At 48.0% G+C, this 24,017-nt stretch overlaps 1 protein-coding gene across 2 annotated transcripts in view; it reads right to left on the bottom strand.

The window, feature by feature from the left end:
• The window catches only part of SLC39A11 (solute carrier family 39 member 11), a 339,923-nt gene that overhangs the window by 135,176 nt on the left and 180,730 nt on the right, over positions 1-24,017 (bottom strand). For both annotated transcript variants that reach the window (XM_047081492.1, XM_047081493.1), the window contains exon 6: positions 8,749-8,919. In XM_047081492.1, coding sequence (XP_046937448.1) covers positions 8,749-8,919 — 171 coding nt within the window. The remainder of the gene's footprint in view (positions 1-8,748; positions 8,920-24,017) is intronic.

Raw genomic sequence — 24,017 nt, 5'->3', positions numbered from 1 at the left:
AATTGGAACTTACCGGAAACATTGAGTCTTCAGACAAAAACATGTTCAGATTCTCTTGCCTTAATTTCTCCCTTTAATTTACATAATAGATGGGAGGATGACATAATCTAGCAGATGTGGAAATGAGTCTTGATTTTAACCCTAGTCCTCATGCAGCTTAAATTTTTTTTTTAAGTTTATTTATTTTGAGAGAGACAGAGACAGCCCAAGTTGGGGAGGGGCAGAGACAGAAAGGGAGACAGAGAATCCCGATGCGGGGCTCGAACTCCCGAAACCGTGAGACCATGACCAGAGCAGAAGCCAAGAGTCGGACCCTCAGCTGACTGAGCCACCCAGGCGCCCCAATCCTCATGCAGCTCCAGAACATAGCTCACATGTTCCGGCAAGTCGGTAGGGCACAGGCAGGGGTCTGTAACCCATGGCAGGAGTTGGTAGTGAATTTTAAAGCTGCCCTGTTGCACTGGGGAGGTGGTGGTGGGGGGGCCTGCAGGAATCCCAGTTACGATTTCACCCTCGGGGGCTCTGTGCCAGTTCTCCTGCTCAAACCCAACAGCGTCACCGGGGAGCACACTACCAGCTTCTGCTACGGTGCTCACCCAGGAACACAATATGCCGCGCAAAATGTCATCCCAGACAGGAGCCCAAGTTAATTATAATGTCAGGCTTCCCACTGAGACACAGATAATTAGAGGAGAATATTACAGTGTTTCCCAACTCCTGGGGTAAATGGGAAGCATCTTCGAATGTCACCTGCTGGAGATAGGAATTAAAGTGGTTGGAGATGTTCCACTGGAGACGCCCAAGGCCAGAACGAAACCGTCTTTCGGGATCAGAGCGGCGTGAAGGCAAAGTAAGAGGGGGTAGGGGGGGAGGGGAGAGGACGAGGTGTTCTAGGCCCCGTGATATACACGTCACAGCAGATGACATAACGAGTGGCCCTGCTGGTGGCCAGCACTGTCACCTCACTTAACACCGAACCCCAAGATGGATTATTATTTCCATTTTACAGCCAGGACCCTGAAACTCCCAGCATCTTAGCTGAGGTCACCCAGCTGGCAAAGCATTTGGTGGCTCCAGGGTTCACGCCCTGGCCTTTCTGATTCTACATCCTGGGCTTGTCCCCTCTCCCCACACCTCCCTCCTTGATACATCAAAGGGCTAACGATTTGCTTGGGTCCTGGATTGTCCTCCCTTGGTGGAGGTGGTGGTGATGGCGACAGGTGCATGGGGACCGCGCGGGGGCTCACTGTACCCGCATCTGCAGAGCGCCCACGGTGATAGTCCACGTTTCCCCTGCTGAAACCTCCCTGCTGATCTGAGCTGCTGCGTCTGGAGTGACAATCGCACCAACACGCCATTGTGGTGCCGCAGACATTCACATCTAATGTGGCAAGCTTCAAAACACGGAAGCATTTCCTGAACTTCTCTGTAACTGGCTCTGAAAAACTCCGTGATCCGTCGGGAGGAAGAGAGCATAGCCCCCCCCCCGTAGCGAGAGGCAGGCTGCCCATGCCTGCACATGCAACCGTGAGCTTCATCTTCTGCCTCCCTGGACGGCAAGAGGCAGCCTCCAGTATGACTGGTGGCTTTTGTTGCTGCCAATGAGTTGCAGTCTTGAGTGGTCTTCAGCTTACACATTAACTGAGCCTGGGTCCCTGGCTGTGCAGAATACTCCTCCAGTTTCTGGAAACAGAACAATGCGAAGGAGAGGCTGTTGCTTCAGTGTTTTCCCTGGAAAGCTTCCTTTCTAATAACAGGATTTTCTATTCGGTCTTTGTCCCAGGAAAATGAAGAGTCAGGAAGCTGTTCTTTCTAGCTCTTGGCTCCTTCCTGTAAGCTCTAAGTTGCCAGACCGCTGAAGCTGCCCTTCCAGCATGTGGAGACCACACACAAGGGTAAAGTGAATGCCAGGGACAAGACCTGGAACCTGGGAATCCCAGTGTTCATGACAAAGGAGATTTTGCAGACAGGACGGTCCTGGATTATCTAGGGACAGGATAACCAAGCGTAGGTTATATGGGTGGACCAGATAACCCAAGAATGTTTATAGGAAGGAGGCATAGAGATTAGACACAGAAGAGAAAGCAATCTAATACAAATCCTTTGTTTTGTTTCCAGCCTGTAATGAAAACCACCCAAACAAGGTTATCTCAGCCATAAAGGAATAACTGTTATTTCTACCCTTTTGTGTGTGTTTTGGGGGTGAGGGATGTTGAGGCAGTTAAGCGATAGAGGTTCCTCTTCCAAAAACCTTTTTTATCATACAAGTCATTTGTGATAGATAAGTTGATAAATCTCACAAGAACATGAAGAAAATAAAAATCAGCCACAATCCCAGGAATAACCAACGACGGTTAATATTTTTAGTGTATAAATTTGTGAGATTCTGTTCCTTAAAAAAAAAAAAGCCCCACTCAAGCATTTCATGTAAAGCCACAAAATGTAGCCTAACAGGAACCGTTGAGTGAAGACAAGCCAAATAATTAAAATCAATTGTTGTGCTGTTTCTGGAGACACAGGCAGTGACCCTAGTTCACTGTATGTCACAGCAACAACCAGCAAAGTGAACTTGGCTCTTGACTTTAATGAGAGGAAAATAAAAAGCGTGTGACTCATCTCGCCTCTTCTATGGGTTTATAAATAATTTTAACCACAAAGGAGAGCCCACTGTGTCACAGAGACCCACAGAAGCTGAATGCCGTCCCTTAGCCCGCCTGTGGCCAAGGGAGAAGGGAAACTGGGACCCTTGGCTCTCAGATGACAGCCCTCCATCCCAGGATGGACTGTAGGTACCAAGTGCACCAGTCATTCCTTGTGCTGGAATAGACGCTGAGCTTCAATATGCAACATGAGGTCCTAAAAGGGAGACAGCATGGGGCTTCTTACAGGAAACTCCATCTGTGGTGGGGGTGGGGGGAGCGAGACCCCTTTAAATGACTGCCATTCAAGGTGATAACCATCACTACAGAAGCAGAGACGGGACATAGCAAGGCATCACCAAGAAAGGAATGATTTACACCGTTAAATACATTAGATGAATATTGTACTTTTTGTATTATTTTTCACAGAATCATCCAATGCCAGGGCTGAAAGGAATTGCAGCGATAATTTAACACACACACACACACACACACACACCCTGAGTCACCAAATGGAGTAGTGCTTGAAGAAGATAACTCTGGAAGATCCCTTTAAGCTCTAAATTTATCTTTCTGGCATACAAAATGATGCTATAGCACACTGTCGAGACCATAAGCTGCTCATGAAAAGAGATTAGTAGGAACTCGATTTGCTAGTTGATTTTTAATTCCACTCAGATGCACAGAGGGTGCTTGTTTTCCGAAGGCCCGGGGACCTCTGGAAGGCTCAGAGCCCTTCAGCCTGCATGATGCCGCATGAAAATCACTTTTCAGAGACAATGCTCGGAAGGCGACAGAGTTGCTTGTGCAGAAAACACATCATTTCCCCAGGGCACCATTTTCCAAAGGACTCGGGCACCCCATCCCGCCTTCGACGCACATTGGCCAAGCCAGAGAGGGGGCATGGAACTTGGAGGCGGCACATCTACCTGTAAAGACTTGAGGTCTGCCACACGGGCCGGAGGGGCTCACGTCTGATGGTCTTCCTCGGCCATTACGGTTTCTTCCGGAAACACGTCCACTGTTGGCACGATTGTGCGTGTTTTCCTCGAAAGTGGGGATTCTTCCCTGCTCTAGGGCTGTGGGCGGTCTTCACGAGGTCCATGAACACTTGGTGCTGCCTGCGTGCTGCATGGGAGGGGGTCCCCAGCTCCTCCCAGGTTCTTAAGAACAGCTGTGAGCCACAAAAGTTTAAGAACGTGTCTGCCCCGGGGCACCTGGGTGGCTCAGTCAGTTGAGCGTCCGACTTCGGCTCAGGTCATGATCTCACAGTCGGTGGGTTCGAGCCCCATGTCGGGCTCTGTGCTGACAGCTCGGAGCCCGGAGCCTGCTTCGGATTCTGTGTCTCCCTCTCTCTCTGCCCCTCCCCTGCTCACACTCTCTCTCTCTCTCTCAAAAATAAACATTAAAAAAAATTTAAAAAAATAAAATAAAATGAAAGAACACGTCCTCCCTTGCACACATGTGTAAACCCAGGGCCTGGGGTGTGTGCGTGTGCCTACATGTGTGACCTCACACACCAGAAAACTCTAGTGGACAAGACACTCACTAACAAGCTTCCTTTTTTTACTTCCACATTAAAAAAAAAATTAACAAAATGTCATCCCTATCATCCCCAGGACATACAAAACTGAACCAGCAAAGACAAAAAAACTTCAAAAAAATCAAGTATCCTTTTAGTCACTGTGAAAAGTCTATCTAAAACCCAGAGTCGCGGGGAACGTGAAAGCTCTAGTTAAATTTTTAATAAGCTATAAAGGATAATGGTAAAAAAGAGACCTTTTCAAAGGTAAGCTGGCGACAGACAAGCTCTTGAAATGGTTCCCATCAAAGGGCAGGAAGCTGCCGCGGGTAACTGCGGGCGAGTGAACTTCTCTTCCGACCGGAGTTAGCAGACTGAGGCTCCAGGGATGCGTCCCAGTGGGGCCTTGGGAGACTCGTCTGTTTGTATTTAGACCCTGGTGATGTCGTCTGGTGCCGGGGGGGTTCAACCGCATCGACGTGCCAATGATTCACAGGCGGCCCAGATTGATCTCTGCGGCCCAGACTCTGCTCCCATCTCCAAATTCGAACATCCGACTGCCTGATGGGTATCTCCACTCGAAGGTCTGCCGACAACCAAACCTCGCAGTCCAAAACGGAGTTCTTGACATGCCCTTCTGCAGCCTGCCCCCGCTGGGCCATCCCCATCCCAGTCGAAGGCGACTCCACGCTTAGCCGGTCAGCCCTGAAACCTCAGGGTCCTTCCTGGCTCCTGCCTTCGTCTCTCACCCCACGTCTACTGCACCAGCAAATCCCCCCTCTCCACCTTCAACAGAAGCCAGAATGGGACCCCTGCTCAGCATCTCTGGCACCACCACCCTGGTCTGAGCCACCTTCGTCTATTACCTGCATTCCTGCAGTGAGTGGCCTCTCTGCCCCGTCTCTCCACAGCCGCCCTCCCCCTCCTGAGTCCAGTCTGAACTCAGCACCGACAGAGAATCTTTTACAACACAACTCAGATCATATGCTTCTCTGTTCAAAGGTCCCACAGAGCGAAAACGAAAATCCTTACAAGTGCCAGCGGGGGCGGGGCCGGCCTCTCTGTCCTTCCTTCGTGCCTCCCACTCACCCTGTTCCGGCCACAGTGGACTCCTGACTACTCCTCATCGGTCCTCACGTGCTCCTGCCTCAGCCATTCTTGCACCGGCTGCTCCCTCTGCCTGGAACATTCCCTCTGCACCAGAGAGCTGCATGTCAGACTCAAATGCAAGGTCTCAGTGAGACTCACTCTGACTGCTCTATTTAAAATTGCAACTGCTTTCTGGGGTGCCTGGGTGGCTCAGCCGGCTAAGCATCCGGCTTTGGTTCACGTCACGATCTCACGGTTTGTGGGTTTGAGCCCCGTGTAAGGCTCTGTGCTGACCACTCAGACAGAGCCTGGAGCCTGCTTCCGATTCTGTCTGTGTGTCTGTCTGTCTCTCTCTGCCCTTCCCCAGCTTGTGCACGCTCTCTCTCTCTCTCTCTCTCTCTCTCTCTCAAAAATAAATAAATAAGCTTAAATACATACATACATACATAAAATGCAATTAATAAAAGGCAGGAAAGGAGGAGAAATTTCCCCTTGAACCTCTTGATCTAGGCAAGCCAGCCGCTCCCCAGGTCATGAACTGTTAACGCAATGCTTCTGATGAACCAACTAGTTGAGGTTCCTATGAGCCACTCAATCCTCCATACAGTCAAAAGGTACTTCCAATTCACCATAAAAGGGACACAGGTTGAACTTGAACTTGGGAACGCCAAAGATCCAGAAGAAGGTCTGTTGTCAGGAAAGAAGTAACTTTTGAGTCTGTGCTGATTACGAATCATCAAATGTCAGTGTCCACCCACACCTCCTCCTGCTAACACATTTTTGCTTCTGGCCTTAATCCAAGCTCTTACTGAAGTCAATGAACACGTAAATATGTGAACTCTGACTCTCCCTGATCTTCTGTTAAAATGAGCCCAGAAACAGTCCCAGTTGAGCACACGGGAACACAGAGGGTAGTGGCAGGTGGGAGATGGGAAGGGCTCCGCCAGAGGAAAGCTTATGCCCGGCTTCTCAAAGCCCAGTCCTATGAAATCCGGATTTTTAGATCACTTTTGTGTTCTTCTGGGAGACAGAAAATCACCACGGGATACCTCAAGCCAGTATAGTTACCTTATTTGGCTGTAAACCCACTGGGCTGATCTCTATTCGTTTTCAACTGGTTAGAGAAGGAGCCTTGAGTGGCAGCAAGATAGCAATTAACTATTACGACTGAAGAGGCAGGGTAAGTACCTTCTCTTTTCTACTGATTAGAATTTAATAGGTTGAGGGTGACTGTGGAGGTTTTTCAAGCCGCCCTCTGCCAAGTCTTTGGTCTTCCAATGAGCTCGCTAAAACTTTGGGGGTGAATGTGGCCAGACCCATCCACCAGGGCAAATCTACTGGGGTCAGCTTGGTGCTTTGGGGTCCCACATAAGACTTCCTCCAAAGGAATACTGAATAGTAAGCTCTAGAAAAACCAGAGAGTATGCCTATGGCCAAAAGGGAAAGAGCCAAGAGGGAAATGAGATTGTGAAGAAAAACTGGAAGGCAACCAGCCTATATGATCCTATGATAGAAATTCCTAAGACCAGGACAGAAATGATAAGGAAAGTGCTTCTCATCTAGGGGAAGACGTAAGTTTAAAAAGTGATTGGGGCGCCTGGGTGGCTCAATCAGTTAAGTATCCGACTCTTGATTTCAGCTCAGGCCACGATCTCACGGTTTGTGAGTTCAAGTCCCTCATGGGGCTCTGCGCTAAGAGCAAGGAACCCGCTTGGAATTCTGTCTCCCTCTCTGTCTGCCCCTCCCCCACTTGTGTGCGCACGTGTGCACGCGTGTGCTCTCTCTCTGTCTCAAATAAAAAAAAAGTAATTGGACACATAGTGTTCTAGACAGGTTCAGTATACACGGGAATATAGAACATTGAAATTTTGATTCTTTAAAAATGACAAAGCAGAAGTTACAAACGTTGTAAAAGTTAAAAATGACTTCTGTGCAAGCAGAAGTTATATCAAGTTACCCAGAGAGGAATACATTGGCTGTGGCCTTTTCTCCCACAACATTGAAGCCAGAGGGCAATAGAACAACATCTACACCAGCTTCGAGGAGAAGAATGTGCCTCTAGCAAGCCTGGTCCAGTCGAGTCATTGCTGTGTAACAGGGTAACGGGTTGGCATTATGAACTGGGCAAGGGCTCAGATAATATATCACCCTGGGACACTCCCTCAGCAAGGTTATTCCTCAGACTCGAGTTCTGGCCCAAGGAAGATGGGTCTGGATGCTGAAGAACTCAAGACTGAGGAAGCCACAGCTGGGAAGGAGGACAGGAGTATTATTAATGCTAACAACCGCGACCATGTTCCAATTGCTCATGTGGCCCAAGTACGGTACCAAAATCTGTGAACATACGTGTGTCTGTGCACATTACAGCATCTTATTTAAGTATCAAAATAAATCAATTCATTTTGTAAATAATACCCCAGTTATCTCAGTGGTAGCAAATGCCCATTTCACAGATGAGAAAACCAAGGCTCAGAGAGCTCGAGTCATTTGTCCAGATACACTAACTGGTGAATTCCAAGATGTGACCGACCCAAGGACTGCCTCAGCTTCCTTCAATTTATTTTTTTTTTTAATTTTTTTTTTTCAACATTTATTTTTTTTTGGGAGAGAGACAGAGCATGAACGGGGGAGGGGCAGAGAGAGAGGGAGACACAGAATCGGAAACAGGCTCCAGATTCTGAGCCATCAGCCCAGAGCCCGACGCGGGGCCCAAACTCCCAGACTGCGAGATCGTGACCTGGCTGAAGTCGGACGCTTAACCGACTGCGCCACCCAGGCGCCCCTCAATTTATTTTTTTTTATAATATCTTTATTCTTTTTCATGTTTATCTACATTCTCTAGTTACTCTAAATGAAACGTGATATTATTTTTGAAATAGAATGCCAGCACATTTTTTTCAATTAAAATAAATCCAAAGACACAACACGAGTTACTGCCGAATGCTAAAAAGGATAGGCCTCGCAAGGACATTTCAGACAGGTGTCCCACAGCAAGAAGGCACGTAAGGCAACTATCAGTGCTCACTATACAGAAGTCAGTATTTTAAAAGGGCGTTAAGCAGGGGCGCCTGGCCAGTTCAGTCGGTTACGCATCCAATCTTGATTTCAGCTCAAGCAAATCGTGATCTCACGGTCCGAGAGTTCAAGCCCCTGCACCAGGCTGTGCACTGACAGCACAGAGCTTGCTTGGGATTCTCCCTCTCCTTCTCTTTCTGGCCCTCCCTCACTCCCTCTCTCACTCTCTGTCTCTCAAAATAAATAAACTTAAAAAAAATAATAAAAGAGCGTCACGCGGAACCGGAGACATCCCGGGCTTGTAAAAGGTGCTCCTCACAGCAATAACGCAAGTTACAAATAAAGCCAAGGAAGATTTGCGTTCTGTCCCCCACCTCCGTCAAAAAAGGACCCACGTCACGACTGTTCCAGCCGAGCAGCTGAGCTGACGGCGTGACTTTACCTTCGGGCAGGTGGCTGGACCGCTCGGGGGCAAGACCTCACCTGGAATGTTGTGTATGGTGATGGCCAAGATGAGCAGCGCGATCCTCCTCCAGCTGCCGCCAAGGGGCTGCGCCAGGTTCCCTCGAGGAGGCGGTGGGACAGCAGGGCCCTCGGGAAGACCCGCGGCCACCGCCTTCTTCCGCTGATAGGCCTCCCCGTTCTCACTCTTGTCTGAGCAAACAGAGAGGGACAGGGAGAGAGAGCACTTTGAAAATGTGCACGCTGGTCCTTGGCAAGCAGCAGCGGGAAGCAGCTTTCAACCCCGGGAAATGGTCCACTTCCTGACTTCCCAGGGGACCGCGGATTCTGTTTCTTTCCCTGTTCCTCCTTCCTTCCTTCACTTGATTCATTTTAGCAAACATTCGCTGAACAGACGGCGCCCAAAGTACAGGTACTGGAAGGGATAAAAAAAGATGGAACTGGGGCCACCCTAACAACGCCTATTTAAAAGAAACAATATTGAGGAGTGGCCAGGAGCTCAGCGCCTGGAGCGAGGCTCCCCGACTCACCCCTGACTCGTGCACCTAGCAGCTGTGTGGCGCTACACGAGCTGGTTACCGTCTCTGTGCCCTGGTTTCCTGAGTCACAAAATGGGACACTAAGAGGACCCAACCCACAGAGGTTCGTGAGGCTTAAATGAGAGGCTCCACGCAAGGGCTAAGTGCGTAGGTGTGGACTGCACTGGCTGTCCTGTGTTTCCTCTTTCCCTACAGCATTGCAGGGTATGTGACCCTCCTCTCCTCTTCACACCGCCTCATGGGAACCCATCCGCGTGCCAGGCCCAGCCAAAGAGATCCCCTCCCCAGGGCCAAGGGACTGGTGACGTGTGTGGATTCTCAGCCCGAAAGGTCGTGCGAGGGCAGCCTGACGACCCACGAGGGAAGAGAACAAGGAAGCAGCTTGGCAGATGACAGAAGGAAGGGGCTGCACACAGACACACAGACATGGGAAATCATGCACCCAGCCAGCCAGCCGGACAGACAGACAGACAGACAAATGGCAGCCTGCGTGTCGCGGGACATTCTGAGCCCCAGGGGCTGACTACGGTCCCAGCCACTGGACTTCATGAGCCAACCTCCCTTTCAAACATTCCTCTTGGGGGATATATTTGAAGGATGTCATTTCCTAGGCTCAGGCTGTGCCAACCACCCATGGTCTCCAGGGTCATTTGCTCACTCTCAATGGAGGCAAATCGCCTGGGTCTGAGGCAGTGTCTAGACTGCGGTGCACAGCACGGGACGCATTTGTGGGAGCGGCTTCCTGGGGGAGCAGAGTCTGGAGCGAATCTCAGGCACATGGCGGCACAAATGGAAAGGAGGGTCTCACTATCACGAGTGAACCTAAGAACCTGTAAGTCACAACTCAGTGGTCTTGGACGGGACACGATAGGGCAACCATACATCCCAGTTTGGGCTCGCCACCCCGGGGGTGGGGGGATTGTTGGTGTCCCCTTTCACTCTCAAAGTGTCCTGGTCGGGACAATAAGCGATGTGGCTCCCCTGGCTGCAGGAAACAGCAGAAGCCTGACTGATTCTCCACTGTGTCGGTGGGGGCGGGGAATGTCTCTTGCAGGAGTTAATGGTCATCAACTTGAAGGGTAGGAGGGACTCTCTGTGGTGGGCTCCTTCCCTTCCCTATGAACTTTCCACAAGCAAAAGAATTCTCATCTCTAAGCGGAAAGTTGCAGAAAATTTTTCCCAGAGTCAAATTAAGAAACAACAGGCAACCATAAGGACTCCTTTCGCCCTGACCATGGGGCTCTCCTTTACTTCTTTTTATTTTTTATTTTATTTTATTATTTTTTTTTTATTTCTGGGAGAGGGGGAGAGAGAGAGAATGTGAGCAGTGGAGGGGTAGAGTGAGAGGGAGACACAGAACTGGGAGCAGGCTCCAGGTTCTAGGCTGTCAGCACAGAGCCCGACGCGGGGCTCGAACTCACAAACTGTGAGATCATGACCTGAGCCGAAGTCGGAGGCTTAGCTGACTGAGCCACCCAGGCACCCCTCTCCTTACTTCTTGGTATAAAGCAAAGGTAGGAGGGGGTTGATCTTAGCAACCAGAATCTCGCTACAGAAACTTGATCGGGTCTTTGATCCTCTTTTCGGATGAACGCGCCTAAGTGAACATTGCTTTGTATTTCCAAAACGGGGGGTGGGGAAGGGGGGAATCTTCTTTTGAAAATCCTTCTGTGTTTGTTCACTCAAATCAAGCAAGTAAGCCCGAAGAGTAAGCAAGTTCCAAAGGGCAGGCAGACTCAGGCTTCCCCAGGTCCCCGTCGGTTCTCTCTCTCTTTCAACAGCCAAATCTCAATGCCCTTAGGGAGAAGGGGCCTTCTATGGATCCTCCAGAATATGCAGGGTTACCAGCCCCCACCCAGTCAGCAGCCGCAGCTCATATAACCGGCCTCTGGGGACCCCAACAATCTCTGTTGGAAAGCCACTCTACCCAGACACTATTTGCACGGGGCAAAGCTAAATACACATTCACGGCGCGGTCCCCATATGGTGGCAGAGGGCACCCGCCTTCCTCCGGGACCAGTCAGGAAACACCACGGATTCCTTGGGTTTCCTTTGAGCACACAGACCTGACCTCGCTCTCCAGTGGGAGCTGATGGCGGTGAGGGGTGGGGAACTCTTCCCCTTGGGATTTTACAATTTAAGAGACAAGAGACAGAGAAGATATGAGTAATTCCTTTGCATCGGAGGGCAGAAATGTACACTCTCTAATAAACTCTGAAGCTGGTGCTTATTTCTGTCAGGGCCACGGAGGCATCAGACTCTGAATCCGCTGCAAATTTGCACAGAGAGCAACAGAAATGGGGGCACCGTTAGCAAATCCCAGCCGTGTGCTAGTGTCTAATAGGAGCGACGGAGAAGCAGAAAGAGGTAAAGCCACGTGCTCCCACCTTGGGGTCCCCGTGCCCCACCTTGGGTCCCCGTGTGCGAAAGCTGCTGTGCCCGAACGGGACCTGAGATGCTGTGAACAGCTCACGTGCATGTTAAATAAGCCACTGTTTGCTAACAGCCTCTAATGGGTCTGCAACGAGGAAAATTAGTCCAAATTAATCACTACAGAGAGTACGAACGCCTCCTGAGCAATGAATCTCCTTGCCTCTCCTGGCAGGGCCATTGAGACCACCGCATACCAAGAACACCAGCACCATGAGCAAAGGACGACCGCTTCACGGGGGCAGTGGCCAAGCCTGGGGTGGGGTGAAGAGGTGTGCCAGCGCGACAAGAACCTGTTGAGGGGGGAAAGGTCTGGGCACTTTCGAAGTAGGATTTGGCAAAGAGGAAGGACGGGCAATGTCGATTCAGAAACGCAAAATGGCATTAGTGACATTGGCTAATAGGGAACTTTATCCTCAGTCTTCACAAAAGCCCCACAAAGCAGAGAAGGTTCCCTCTAACAAATGCAAAGCTTGAGGGGCACACCTGGGTGGCTCAGTCGGTTAAGTGTCCGACTTCGGCTCAGGTCAGGATCTCGCGGTTCGTGAGTTCGAGCCCCACGTCGGGCTCTGTGCGGACAGCTCAGAGCCTGGCGCCTGCTTCGGATTCTGTGTCTCCCTCTCTCTCTCTGCCCCTCCCCTGCTCTCTCTCTCTTAAAAATAAACATTACAAAAAAAATTAAAAACAAAAAAAAAGCTTGAAGAGCAGAGAGGTAGAGTTAACCAGTCCCAGGTCACCAACTTGTCCCAGATGGATTCCAAAGTCAAGCCAGGTCTTTGCCTCCAGAGGCCACCTCTTCACCAGCACCCTGTTGTTGACTGGGCTGGGGTGTGAGGGGTGGGGAGGGGGGGCTGTTGATCTGCTCCTTTGCTCACTGCTCTCACTGCCGTGGCATTCAGGGACTTGAAATCCCAGATGTTTATGTTGGATACATTCAGCGTGCAGAGGGGGTTTGGTGAGCTTGCAACCAGTGACCCCAGAGGTGGAGAAGGCTCAGTGGACGTCTCGTATCTATAGTCAGTCCCACTCATAGACAAACCTGAAAACAACGCTTCTGAAACCCTTAGACCTGCTATGTCCAAGGATAAAGCAGCTACAAGTAGAAAATAGTTATCAACACCTAGCGTGGAACACAGGGTTACGATTCTTTCAGAAGGTAAAAGAAAAGACTTCAAAGCTGCCCATTATCAAAAAAGCATTTTTTTTTTTACCTGAGACGTTAGCATCTAAGAATCCACACAAAGAAGGGACCCACTGCCGGGGTTGAGCCTGTTGTCCTCCTTTCCTGGAGAGGCACGGCATTGCTGGATTTGAGAAGGACCACAGGGGAACAGACAGACCTGGCCAAGGCTCATCTCTCCCACTGAAGGGTGGGGCGACCTTCTGTGACACATTCACACAATCACACATGTGATTCTCATCCCAAAGCATCGTATCACAGAGCAAAGCCGTCTCTGGTCCGGCAGGCACGAGCCAGGGGTCATGGCAAACCCTGATGCCTGGGTAGGCCCTGTCCCAGTGAAGCAAAAGGTGAAGTCTCTGTATCAGTGGCTCTAAACCATTTTGAATCAGCAAGCGCTTTTGAAAAAAAAAAAAAAATTTTAATGTTTATTTATTTATTTTTGAGAGAGAGAGAGAGAGAGAGAGCGCGCGCGCGCGCACAAGCCGGGGAGGGAGAGAGAGAGACGGAGAGAGAGGAAGACACAGAATCCAGAGCAGGCTCTACATTCTGAGCTGTCATCGCAAAGCCCAACACAGGGCTTGAACCCAGGAACCGTGAGATCATGACCTGAGCTAAAGTTGGCCGCCTAATTGACTGAGCCACCCGGGCGCCCCAGCAACTGCTTTTTAAAGTACAGTGAAAGCTATAATCCTCTCTTCAGCAAAAAAATAAATAAATAAAAATAAAAAATTAATAAAAAACAAAGACAATTTGAAATAATTTTTGAATCCTCATGGATTCAAGGACCTCAGACCGAGAACATCATGCAAAATGAAAACCACGTTAACCTTTGTTTTCATAACCCATGGGCCCGGGATGGGGCCCACAGGATGTCTGGTGTCCCTCAGATGATGTAACTGGCCAAATCTAACAGGGCCCAGGGATGAAACCTCAGCTCCCAGCGAATGCGGCAACACTAATTAATAAAGCACCAGCCACAAGAGCTTTAAAAATATCCCCAACATATCATTGGAAATGATCTGGTTGAGTTAACACAAATAGGCAAATCCTCATCTGCTAAGTGCAGAAAACTTCAACCCACTGGAAAAATACCTTCCTTCTAAACCCCATTTACAAAACATATAATGAAGAGTAGTCAGTGATATATATATTCACTACGTACTACGTATGCACAAACAAAATCAAAAGGCCAGTCCGAAGCAGGGAGAGAGGATAATCTATTTACTTGTTATTTTTCCTTCCTGTTGGTTTCCCAGGAAATCAGAATGAGTTGGGGGAAGAAATTCAATTATCAACATGAGTGTGACAATGCTTGCTAAGAATTTGGTTCTGTTTCTTTAATCATTTATGGGATTAGCATGACTTCCTTTATGTAATTAATGCCAAATTTGAGCATGAAATAATGACTCAACATGGGTGAGTATCCACCCCGGCACGTGGAGAGATCAAGGCCCATGGAGGCCCTTCCTGACAATCACATGGAAATTTAAGAAAGAGCCAGGTCATTCTCACAGTCTTGGCAGATGACCCTCCAGTTCAAATATACCCAAAACTAAAGCCTGTAACTGTCTCTAAACCTCTCCACACTCAGACTGCTTCCTTTTTGTAAAGGTGTAAGCATAACTACATTAAAGAAAAAGTCTCCGATGTCCCTATCCCGATGACCGTCATTTGTTCCTACCCCTTGTCCAGTTCATGCTTTGTGTGTGTGTGTGTGTGCATATTTGTGGTCAGTGCAAATGGTAAAGAGAATAGATGTGGGATCACACTGCCTACCATGGGATCATGGCTTTGTCAACCATGGGACTCTGGCTCTGTCAATCATTAGCCATAAGGCTTCAGAGAAATGCTATATCTGTGCCTCAGTGCCTTTGTACTAAAATGGTTTTTGTTTTGTTGTTTTTTTTTTTTTTTTTGAGAGAGAGAGACAGAGCACAAGTGGGGGAGGGGCAGAGAGGGAGGGAGACAGAATCTGATGCAAGCTCCAGGCTCCGAGCTGTCCGCACAGAGCCTGATGCAGGGCTTGAACTCACAGACCGTAAGATCATGACCTGAGCCGAAGTCGGACACTTAACCGGCTGAGCCACCCAGGTGCCCCTTGATTATACATCTTAATGTACAGTTTCATATTCCACTTGTTTCACTTAAAACTCCAGAAACATTTTCTACATTTCTTAGCCTCTGTGACTCTAGTTTTTAATGCCTTAAGGGAATTTTGCTTAGTTCTGAGCCCATCATTTGCAAAACCATTTCTTTTTATTCAAGTTTAATTCAGTTTTCTAGACGCTAAAAGCTGCGGTGCCTCGTCTTGCCACATGGGGGCATACTCTTTCTGCTCCCTCCCACCTAGGAGGGGCACCCACCCAGGAAAAGTACCTTCTTGACCTCAGGCACTAATTCTTTGTTTTATGGCTTCATGGTTCAAATACACCATGGGAGCAGAGGGCTGACCTACCCCAGGAAACACACCCCCGCATGTGAGGAAAAGCTCCTAATGCAGATAGAGAAACTTTGTGCAATGGTTCTTAAATCTTCCACGGGCTGACTTGTAACTCCTAGTTGGCCAACAACTGGTTTCCTAACATTGAACTACAGTGGAGCTGTATCACAGGCACATTTTGCAAATTCAGGTATGTGCCGTTGAAAACAAACATGGGAAAACTCCATTTATCCATTCCTCCCTTTCTCCTTTCCATCACTATCCTTTCTTTTTTTTTTTTTTTTTTTATTTTTATTTTTGAGACAGAGAGAGACAGAGCATGAACGGGGGAGGGGCAGAGAGAGAGGGAGACACAGAATCGGAAGCAGGCTCCAGGCTCTGAGCCATCAGCCCAGAGCCTGACGCGGGGCTCGAACTCACGGACCGCGAGATCGTGACCTGGCTGAAGTCGGACGCTTAACCGACTGCGCCACCCAGGCGCCCCTCATCACTATCCTTTCAAAGAAACTTTGGCTTCAATCGCCCAGAAAGAGAGAGGTGTTCGTTGAAATGGTAAGAAAAATGAATTCTTGGCTTTGGAGGTTCTGGGTGAGGGGCAAGTCTTGGCGGTTTAAGGGAGAAAAAGGATGTTCAAGGGGGTGATTTTGACTCTTCAACATTTTTGCCTTAAATGCTGTCTTTAGAACCCACTGGGCACTTGTGTTAGGAAATGGGAAGGTGTGAGTCGTTGAGGCTGGCAATTGAGTGCAATCCATCTCTCGATGCAAAACCGGGCAGCCAAGATGATGCTCGTGGCACCCTCACCCGAGAGAAGTTCCTCAGCTTCCCTGAGCCCTACAAGGCTACTCACCCATGAGTGTCCTTAGATCCTCCACAACCCCTTGGAAATGCCAACATATATGCTGCAAATGTGAAGTCCTGGCATAAAGCCAACAGCATGGCATTCATTTAAATGTTGCCCATTCCATAAGTTTTATGGGCTCCAGTAGTCAAGGGGGGGGGTGGCCAGGCATTCGACCCACCTCTCCACCATTGGGCAGGTGCCCCAAATAAAATACTCCTGCTGGTAAATACTTCTGCTGGTATAGTAACTGCATTCTGACTATAAAGACGTAAGTGCATATCAAAGCAACCTTGGAAACTCTAAAAATAGGCAGAAGAAAATTTAAATCACACATAAACACATCACCTAAAAACATATATATGTGGAGTTTGGTATACTTCCTTCCGTGCTTTTTTGCCTGGTTTTACGTAACCGGGATAGCATATTATACAACTGAAGACTGCTTTTTATTCTCGCTAAACATAAGCATTTCCCCCATATGACTGAAAACTCTTAGAAGCATTTCCAGCAATAGAAATTATTATTTACATTCTCATAATGTTGGGCATTTAGGCCATTTCTAATTTTTTTTCTATAAATATCACTGCAAAACCTTTCACCTGTATTAACAAGCAGAAATTTGAACAAAATTCCCAGAGCTGAAGTGTTGATGAAAGGGCGGTGGTGGGTTTGGCTAATTAATTTCCAGAAAGGCCATGCCATTTCCATTTCCATGAGGAAAGTTCACGAGTTCTCACCATGGCATTTCTTAGTCAGCATGGGTATTTTCCATTTAAAAATAAATGTATCCACTTATGAAGGAAATGACATTTCCCTTCATTTGTATTTCTTTGACTACAGGTGAAGTTGAACATTTTTCAGAGTTTCAGGTGTATTTATTTTCCCTTTTGTGAAGGGTCCTCTGTCCAAACAAGGCCTCTTTAATGATACATGATTAACTAACTCCTTAAGGACACGGGTAATTTTCCTGTGAGGTGCCTGTGCTTGTCGATGATACCTGAGACCCGGCTGGGAGCAGTGGGTGTTCTCACACATCAGACAGGTGTATCCACCTGGCCAACCTGGGATTCCAGCCTCCCTTTAAAAAGTTACGGGGTGCCTGGGTGGCGCAGTCGGTTAAGCGTCCGACTTCAGCCAGGTCACGATCTCGCGGTCCGTGAGTTCGAGCCCCGCGTCGGGCTCTGGGCTAATGGCTCAGAGCCTGGAGCCTGTTTCCGATTCTGTGTCTCCCTCTCTCTCTGCCCCTCCCCCGTTCATGCTCTGTCTCTCTCTGTCCCAAAAAATAAACATTGAAAAAAATAATTTTTTTAAAAAGTAGGGGGAGAGGGGTCATCCGCTTCATTTATGCTGCTGGCTGGTATGGTCCCCAAAGCTGTGTTTCTCTCTCAATATTGAAACGCTACTTTTTTCAAAAGCAGGATACATGAGAGCTTCTCCTCCTTCCCTAGTCTTCTTGCTACCCAATGACCCCGGGCCTCTTGTAAGTAACAGCAGTTCCGCAAACATTACATACGGCGAGAGGAATCTAGTGTGGAACAGGAGCCCTGCTGGGGCTTCCAGATTTAGCAAATAAAAAAGACGGGGTGCTCAGTTATAACCGAATTTCAGATAAAATGAAACTTTTTAGTATAAGTATATCCCAAATATTGCCTGGGATATACTTATCGTAAAAAGCATTCATTCTTATTTGACACTGAAACTTACCCGGATACCCTGTATTTCATCTGACCATCCTACTTGTTGCCCCATTTAGTGTCTCAGTTCTCAGGTGGGGAGAGAATGCACAAACCGCATTCCACTCTGAAAGCAGCCACACACTCTTCTCAGTGCAAAACCGTCCAAGGAGACACTGCATGGGTCACACGTAATCCAGGGCAGGAAAAGATCCCACTGGAGATGAAGGAAACTTCATGGAAAGATAACTGAAGTATTTATTATGCTTAATTACTAACCCTTGAGCAGAGAAGCATCTGGAGTTTAAGAAATATGATGCAAAACTTATTTATAGGGGTTACCTGGGTAGCTCAGTCGGTTAAGTATCCGACGTCGGCTCAGGTCATGATCTTACGGTTCGTGAGTTCGAGATCCACGTCGGGCTCTCTGCTGTCAGCACAGAGCCCGCTTTGGATCCTCTCTCCCGCTCCCTCTGCCCCTCCCCGACTAGCGCGTGCAGGCTCTCTTTCTCTCTCTCTCTCGAAAATAAACATTTCCCAAAAAACCTGATTTATAATCTCTGTAACTAGAATAGATGTCTTCACTTATCATTCTAAACGTCATGAGCCACACGATTATCAGAGGGTCAAATGCTGCCTGGGTAGGGTGGCTGGTTCGATTCCCTTGTCTTTTCAATCCATATTTCCCAGGACCTGTAAGTAACCCATGCCTCGCCTATTGATGCTTACAAATAAGCAACTGCTTAGGGACAACACAGACACAAATGGATCTGCATAACTGGTAAAAATTAAATGTACCTCCGAAGAGATGAGCTCACTCTTAGCGAGAGGTTTTTCATACATTAAGCAAACCACCCACTAAAACATGGCTTTTTCCAACTATCTAAGGTAATAATTTATATTCTCAGCCAAGGGAGCCAAAATATCCAATAACATTACCTACCAGGTCAGTTCTTCTGCTGCAAAGGTACAAACAACCAATTAATCAACATGAACTCATTCCTGATGAATTGAATGTGGTCTAAAAATAAATCCCAGGTGGGCTCCAGAGCTGTCTACCCTGCATGTGTGTGTTCAGCACAAATGCTCCCGTGGGAAAGAGATCATTCTAGCTTTGGGGGAGTCCACCCGCAAAAGACATTTGTTTCAAAAAACTCCCAGCACACTCATCGGAGAGAGAAAAAGGGCATCCTGAAAAATACCAGTGCTTATAAGAGGTTTGCAAAGGACTCTCAGCCAACCCCAGAAAGATGGCAGGGGCGGGGGGGCGGGGCAGGAAGGCGTGTGCTTAACCTACATGGTTGTCAATTACCAGGTCAGGGAGGAGGCACCCAGGAGAACAGCACCCACTTCAGGGCTCTTGTCCAACAGCAAATATTAACTTAATTGTCATTGGTTCACTTTCCCCTATGACATAATGCTGTTCTGCTGTCCTCTCTAATTCTGAGAATAAAGATTAATAGCCTAGACCACTGTATCTCCCAAGCGTGGAGTAGAAGTCCATCCGTTGCTGGGTCATGGTGGGAACTTGTAAGACACCAACTCCTGGAGCCCGTCCTGGAGCTACTGGGTTAGAACCTGTGGGTGAGGGCACATCGTGGATTCTGGGGCCCAGGAATCCACCATATGCTCTCTCCTACCCTCACCCCCAAGGTAGTTCTGATATATTCTAGATTTTGAAAATTAATATTTTAGACCACTTCAGTACTACTTAATCCAAGTACTTCCTTAGTCTCTAAATTTACATCAGTCCAGGGGTACCTAGGTGGCTCAGTCACCTGATTCTTAGTTCTATGTGGGCACCTAAGGACACACATGACTGCCAAATGCATGGTGGGGGACAGAGAAGGGGGGGAAGGCAAAGGAATTTAAGACCAGAAGGTAAAAAGTAATTGTACCATCCTGACAGAAACCATGGTCTCCTTACATCAAATGAAAATCCTTTTTTTTTCTTCTTTTAGAGAATACGGACCATCACCAGGAAAGGCAGCCACCAGCAGAAGAATTGAGAGAAAAATCAATTCCCCCCCAAACAAGGCATTCTCTTATCTCCCCTGTGTCTACAGAGAGTCTATGAAGGGTCTAGGTCGACCTAAACTCTTCCTCTATTTCTATCTCGCATTTCCTCTCTTGTCCTAGGGCTTGGCCACCAGGAATCCAAACACGGACACTATCAATGACACCGTTAGGTGCCACAATCATGAGAGCGCACACATGGCCAGTATTAACCAATAGCATTACGGTCTGCAAAGGGCGCTGGGAAACAAAACCTTCCTTTTGCCTAGGGGCACGTGACTGAATGGAAACCGCGGTGCTGGAAAGGTTCATGTGGATCTAAAATTCCACAAACGTTTCTTGGTCCGGGGATTTTCTTGCTTTTCAGGATACGCACAGTTGACACGGGAACACAGTTAGTGGCTGGAGATAACAAGGAAGGAAGGAAAAGATGAGCACAGGCCTGAAGATGTGTGGTTTGTTGGTTGTCTTGGTTACAAGAAGGTAAGAGAGCTTTACCTGGAGGCAAGGGAGAATTTCTGCCCACGGCAGGTTCAGCGGGGAGAATTTACGGGGCACGGGCCTCAGGGAAGGGCAATAGAAGCCAAGTCAGTCACCAGAAGAAAACTGAGGGGCTCGTGGAATTAACCCAGGAAGGCCACAGAACCCACCCTGGAACCCCAACAGAGCCAAGGGAGACCAGGACTCCCGCTCCACCAAAATGCCACCACACACCCATGTGGCAGCACCTCTGTCCTCAAGGCTGGACGCCAAATGCCCCAGCTCAGGTCACTGGCACTGAGTCCTGGCCGCTTCTGCTGGGATAACTTTGCTACCAGGTCCGCCCCACTGGCCAAGCCATGGTCAGCTCTAGCTGCAAGAGAGGCCGGAAGTCCAACTTCTACCCTGGGAGACAGGCTCCATCTTCCACCGGGACTCCAAGGTGGGGGGAAAGGAAATACCAAGCACAGTCGAGAAGTTTGGAAGATAAGCCCTTACAGGGGGAGAAGGAGGGAGAGGGGGAAGGAAGGACTAGGGAAGACTAACTACCATAGGGAAGCTCTATTCATGTCCTTGGACATCCATGGCTTTGATATACTTGTCTATATTAAATTTGCACCAGGTCGGGGCATCTGGGTGGCTCAGTCAGTTAAGCGTCCGACTTCAGCTCAGGTCATGGTCTCACAGTTCGTGGGTTCAGGCCCCGTGTCGGGCTCTGTGCTGATAGCTCAGAGCCTGAAGCCTGCTTCTGATTCTGTGTCTCCCTCTCTCTCTCTGCCCCTCCCACAGTCATGCTCTGTTTCTCCCTGTCTCTCGAAAATAAATAAACATCAAAAAATTTTTTTACACAATTGCACCTGGTTTCCTGCTGTCCTTAGAAAGGCACAATTAAATGAATGAACCCATGGCATAGAAATCTCAGGTCAACTCTATCCCTAGTCTTCTGTACACAACCCTGTGCAAGTCCCAACCTCTGAAGGTCTCAGCCTCTTCCAACTGCAAATGAGCTGAACTAGGTAGACTTCGGGGCCCCTTCCAACGCGAATTCTATGCTCTGCCGCCGCTGGCCTACATGGTCGCTCATCCCAGACAAGTAGGAGAGAGAGGCTATTTCCAATGTCAGTGTTCATCCAACTCTGTTCTAGACTAAGAAATGCCCCAAGATGAGCTTCAGAGACGGCACATTCACTGTTCAGAAAGTAAGAACGTCCACTGAATGAGGAGCAAATTTGTTTGCCCAGAGGAATCGGCATCTCTTTCTGCCCTGAGACGAAAAGCATTATGTTCCCTTTAAATGTATTATGATATTTTCTGACAATACAAACATTCCCAGACATTACAGGAAATAGAGAAAATACTGATAAGGGCACAGGGAAACTAAAAATCATTCACCACCCAGAGGGGACCACCTTCAACAAATCCTGACGGTCTTTTTTATATTTATGCTGTATCTGTATAGATGAATACACACACACACACACACACACACACACACACACACACACACACACACACGTTTTTAGGTGGATCATACAGTTCTGAAACATGACTTCACGTAGTGGTAAGGTGTGAACATACTCCATATCATAATATAATAATCCCCCCGAGTCATTGGTTCTCAGCCAAATCTCCATCACCTACTGGAGGTCAAGAAGGAACAAGGCAGAGTTTCCAGTAGTCAAACAGAGAACTAACAATATATACTCAAGATTTTTTTTCTTGTCAGAAGAAAAGATGTGTTAATTGTCCAAACCATTTCAAAGTCTGGGTCAACCAGTTACCCTCCAGGCCTCTAGTGAGCTTTGGTTGTTTAGAGTACTAAAAGTCATCTGGACAGGAATTATAAACGGGCACTTTACAATTGGCTAAATGTTGGTTGAACTTGGAAGGGTCAATATTTACTGTTCTGGGATTTCTGTGATATAAATGTTACCTTCAGGGTGGTTTCTGAGCCCTTTGTTTTTCAGGTTCAATTTAAATGGTGTAGTAGAAAGAACATGTGTATGGTATGTGTGTGTGGCGGGGGAGGGGGGTCTTCTACAGCCTAAATTCCGTAATATTTAACCGCTTTCCAGTGCATCTTTGGTCTGTGCACAGGGCCACCACCTCTGATGCCTGAGCAGCGCAAAGGGCTGAGTCCACATGCTCACAATGGCACAGCGCTTAGCACAGAGGAGGTCCTTAAATATTTGTGGAATGAGTAATGGAAGCCAAGCACACTCTTCCCCCAGAAAAGTGTGCGCACACATCTACAACACAGAACATTTTGCACATGTTTTCAGAGAGTCTATGGTTTTATTAAAGGTTAAGACCCTCATTCCGAAACATCCTACTGATTGACCAACCAACATTTATTTATGCAAATGCCTTCCATATGGACATCCATCGCAAGGGTCAGCAAATGTTCAGGTAAAGGTCCAGAAAATAAATATTTTAGACTTTGTGGGTCATTCCAGCTTCCTGGAAAACTACTCAACTCTGCCTTTGTAGCGCAAAGGGGAGCCACAGACAGCAGGCAAATGAGTTGGTTTGTCTGCATTCCAATAAAACTCTTTTTTACAAAAACAGGCCAGATCTTGCCAGCAGACGGTACTTTGCTGGCCCCTGATCCAGGCTACTAAAAGCAGGGTTTTTAACGGGGCACCTGGGTGACTCTGTTGGTTAAGCGTCTGACTCTTGGTTTCAGTTCAGGTCATGATCTCACGGCTTCATGGGTTCGAGCCCCACATCGGGCTCTGCTGGCAGCACAGAGCCTGCTTGGGATTCTCCCTCTCTCTCTCTAGCTGCCCTTCCCACACTCATGCTATCTCTGTCTCTCTCAAAATAAATAAATAAACTTAAATTTTTTTTTTAAAAAAAGTAGGGTTTTTAGGATTTCTTTAAGATTCAATTCTCTTAGTCATCAGTAGCCCTCATGTGAATTATTCCTAAGCCTTTATGTTCCCCAAATAAGTTTATGGCCTGGGTCCACCCAGCGGCTGGTGTGGATAATTCAGCCATGTGTGAATCATAATGGAGGTCACTGGTCAGCTTGACTAACTCGAAAGAAGAGTCCAGAGAGTGAGTACCATGACAGAATGCTGCGTCCTATGGACACCTTGTGGTGTCCACGCAAAGGTTTGCCTTGACATTTGCAAGCGTTGTCTGTCCTTTCCCCCAACACTCCGTGCTTTGCGTGGCCCAACCGGACCTGCCTGGGCTTGATAAACCAATGGATGAACCTGAGTTCAGTGTACGTGGATCTCCAAGAAACAATATGCAGTGGGTGGTAGACTAATCTCACTGCAGACTTTATTTTTTAGCATGCTAACTATTAGAGCTGCCTACTAACAGAAGACATTACTTCGACCTCATCCTCAACAGGGGACAAAAAAAAGCAAAAAGAGGAGGGACAGTAGATGACAACCTGAAAAAAGGACACTCTAACCCCCAAAAGGCTTATGTAAACACCGACCCCGCTGTGAAAGGCGACGGCCCAAGATAACCTCAGGACCCTGCCTCATGACCTCCTCTCTCTCCCTGAATCAGGTTCAATGATCACCAATTGAAATGCCTATTCTGCACCATGCAAGACCCCACAGGCATGGTCACCTGGAAAACTTTTTATCTTCTTTAATTCTAGAAGCAACCCTGGGAGGTAAGTTCTTGCAAATCCTATGTTACAGGTAAGGAAGAGGTTAGCTCA

The sequence above is a fragment of the Lynx rufus genome, unplaced genomic scaffold (genome assembly GCF_022079265.1).
Source record: "Lynx rufus isolate CCGP_SWC_20201006 ecotype Redwood Valley unplaced genomic scaffold, mLynRuf1.p SCAF_18, whole genome shotgun sequence".
Taxonomy (NCBI): domain Eukaryota; kingdom Metazoa; phylum Chordata; class Mammalia; order Carnivora; family Felidae; genus Lynx; species Lynx rufus.
The sequence above is the reverse complement of the archived record's forward strand: the minus strand, read 5'-3'. Positions and strand labels throughout refer to the sequence as shown.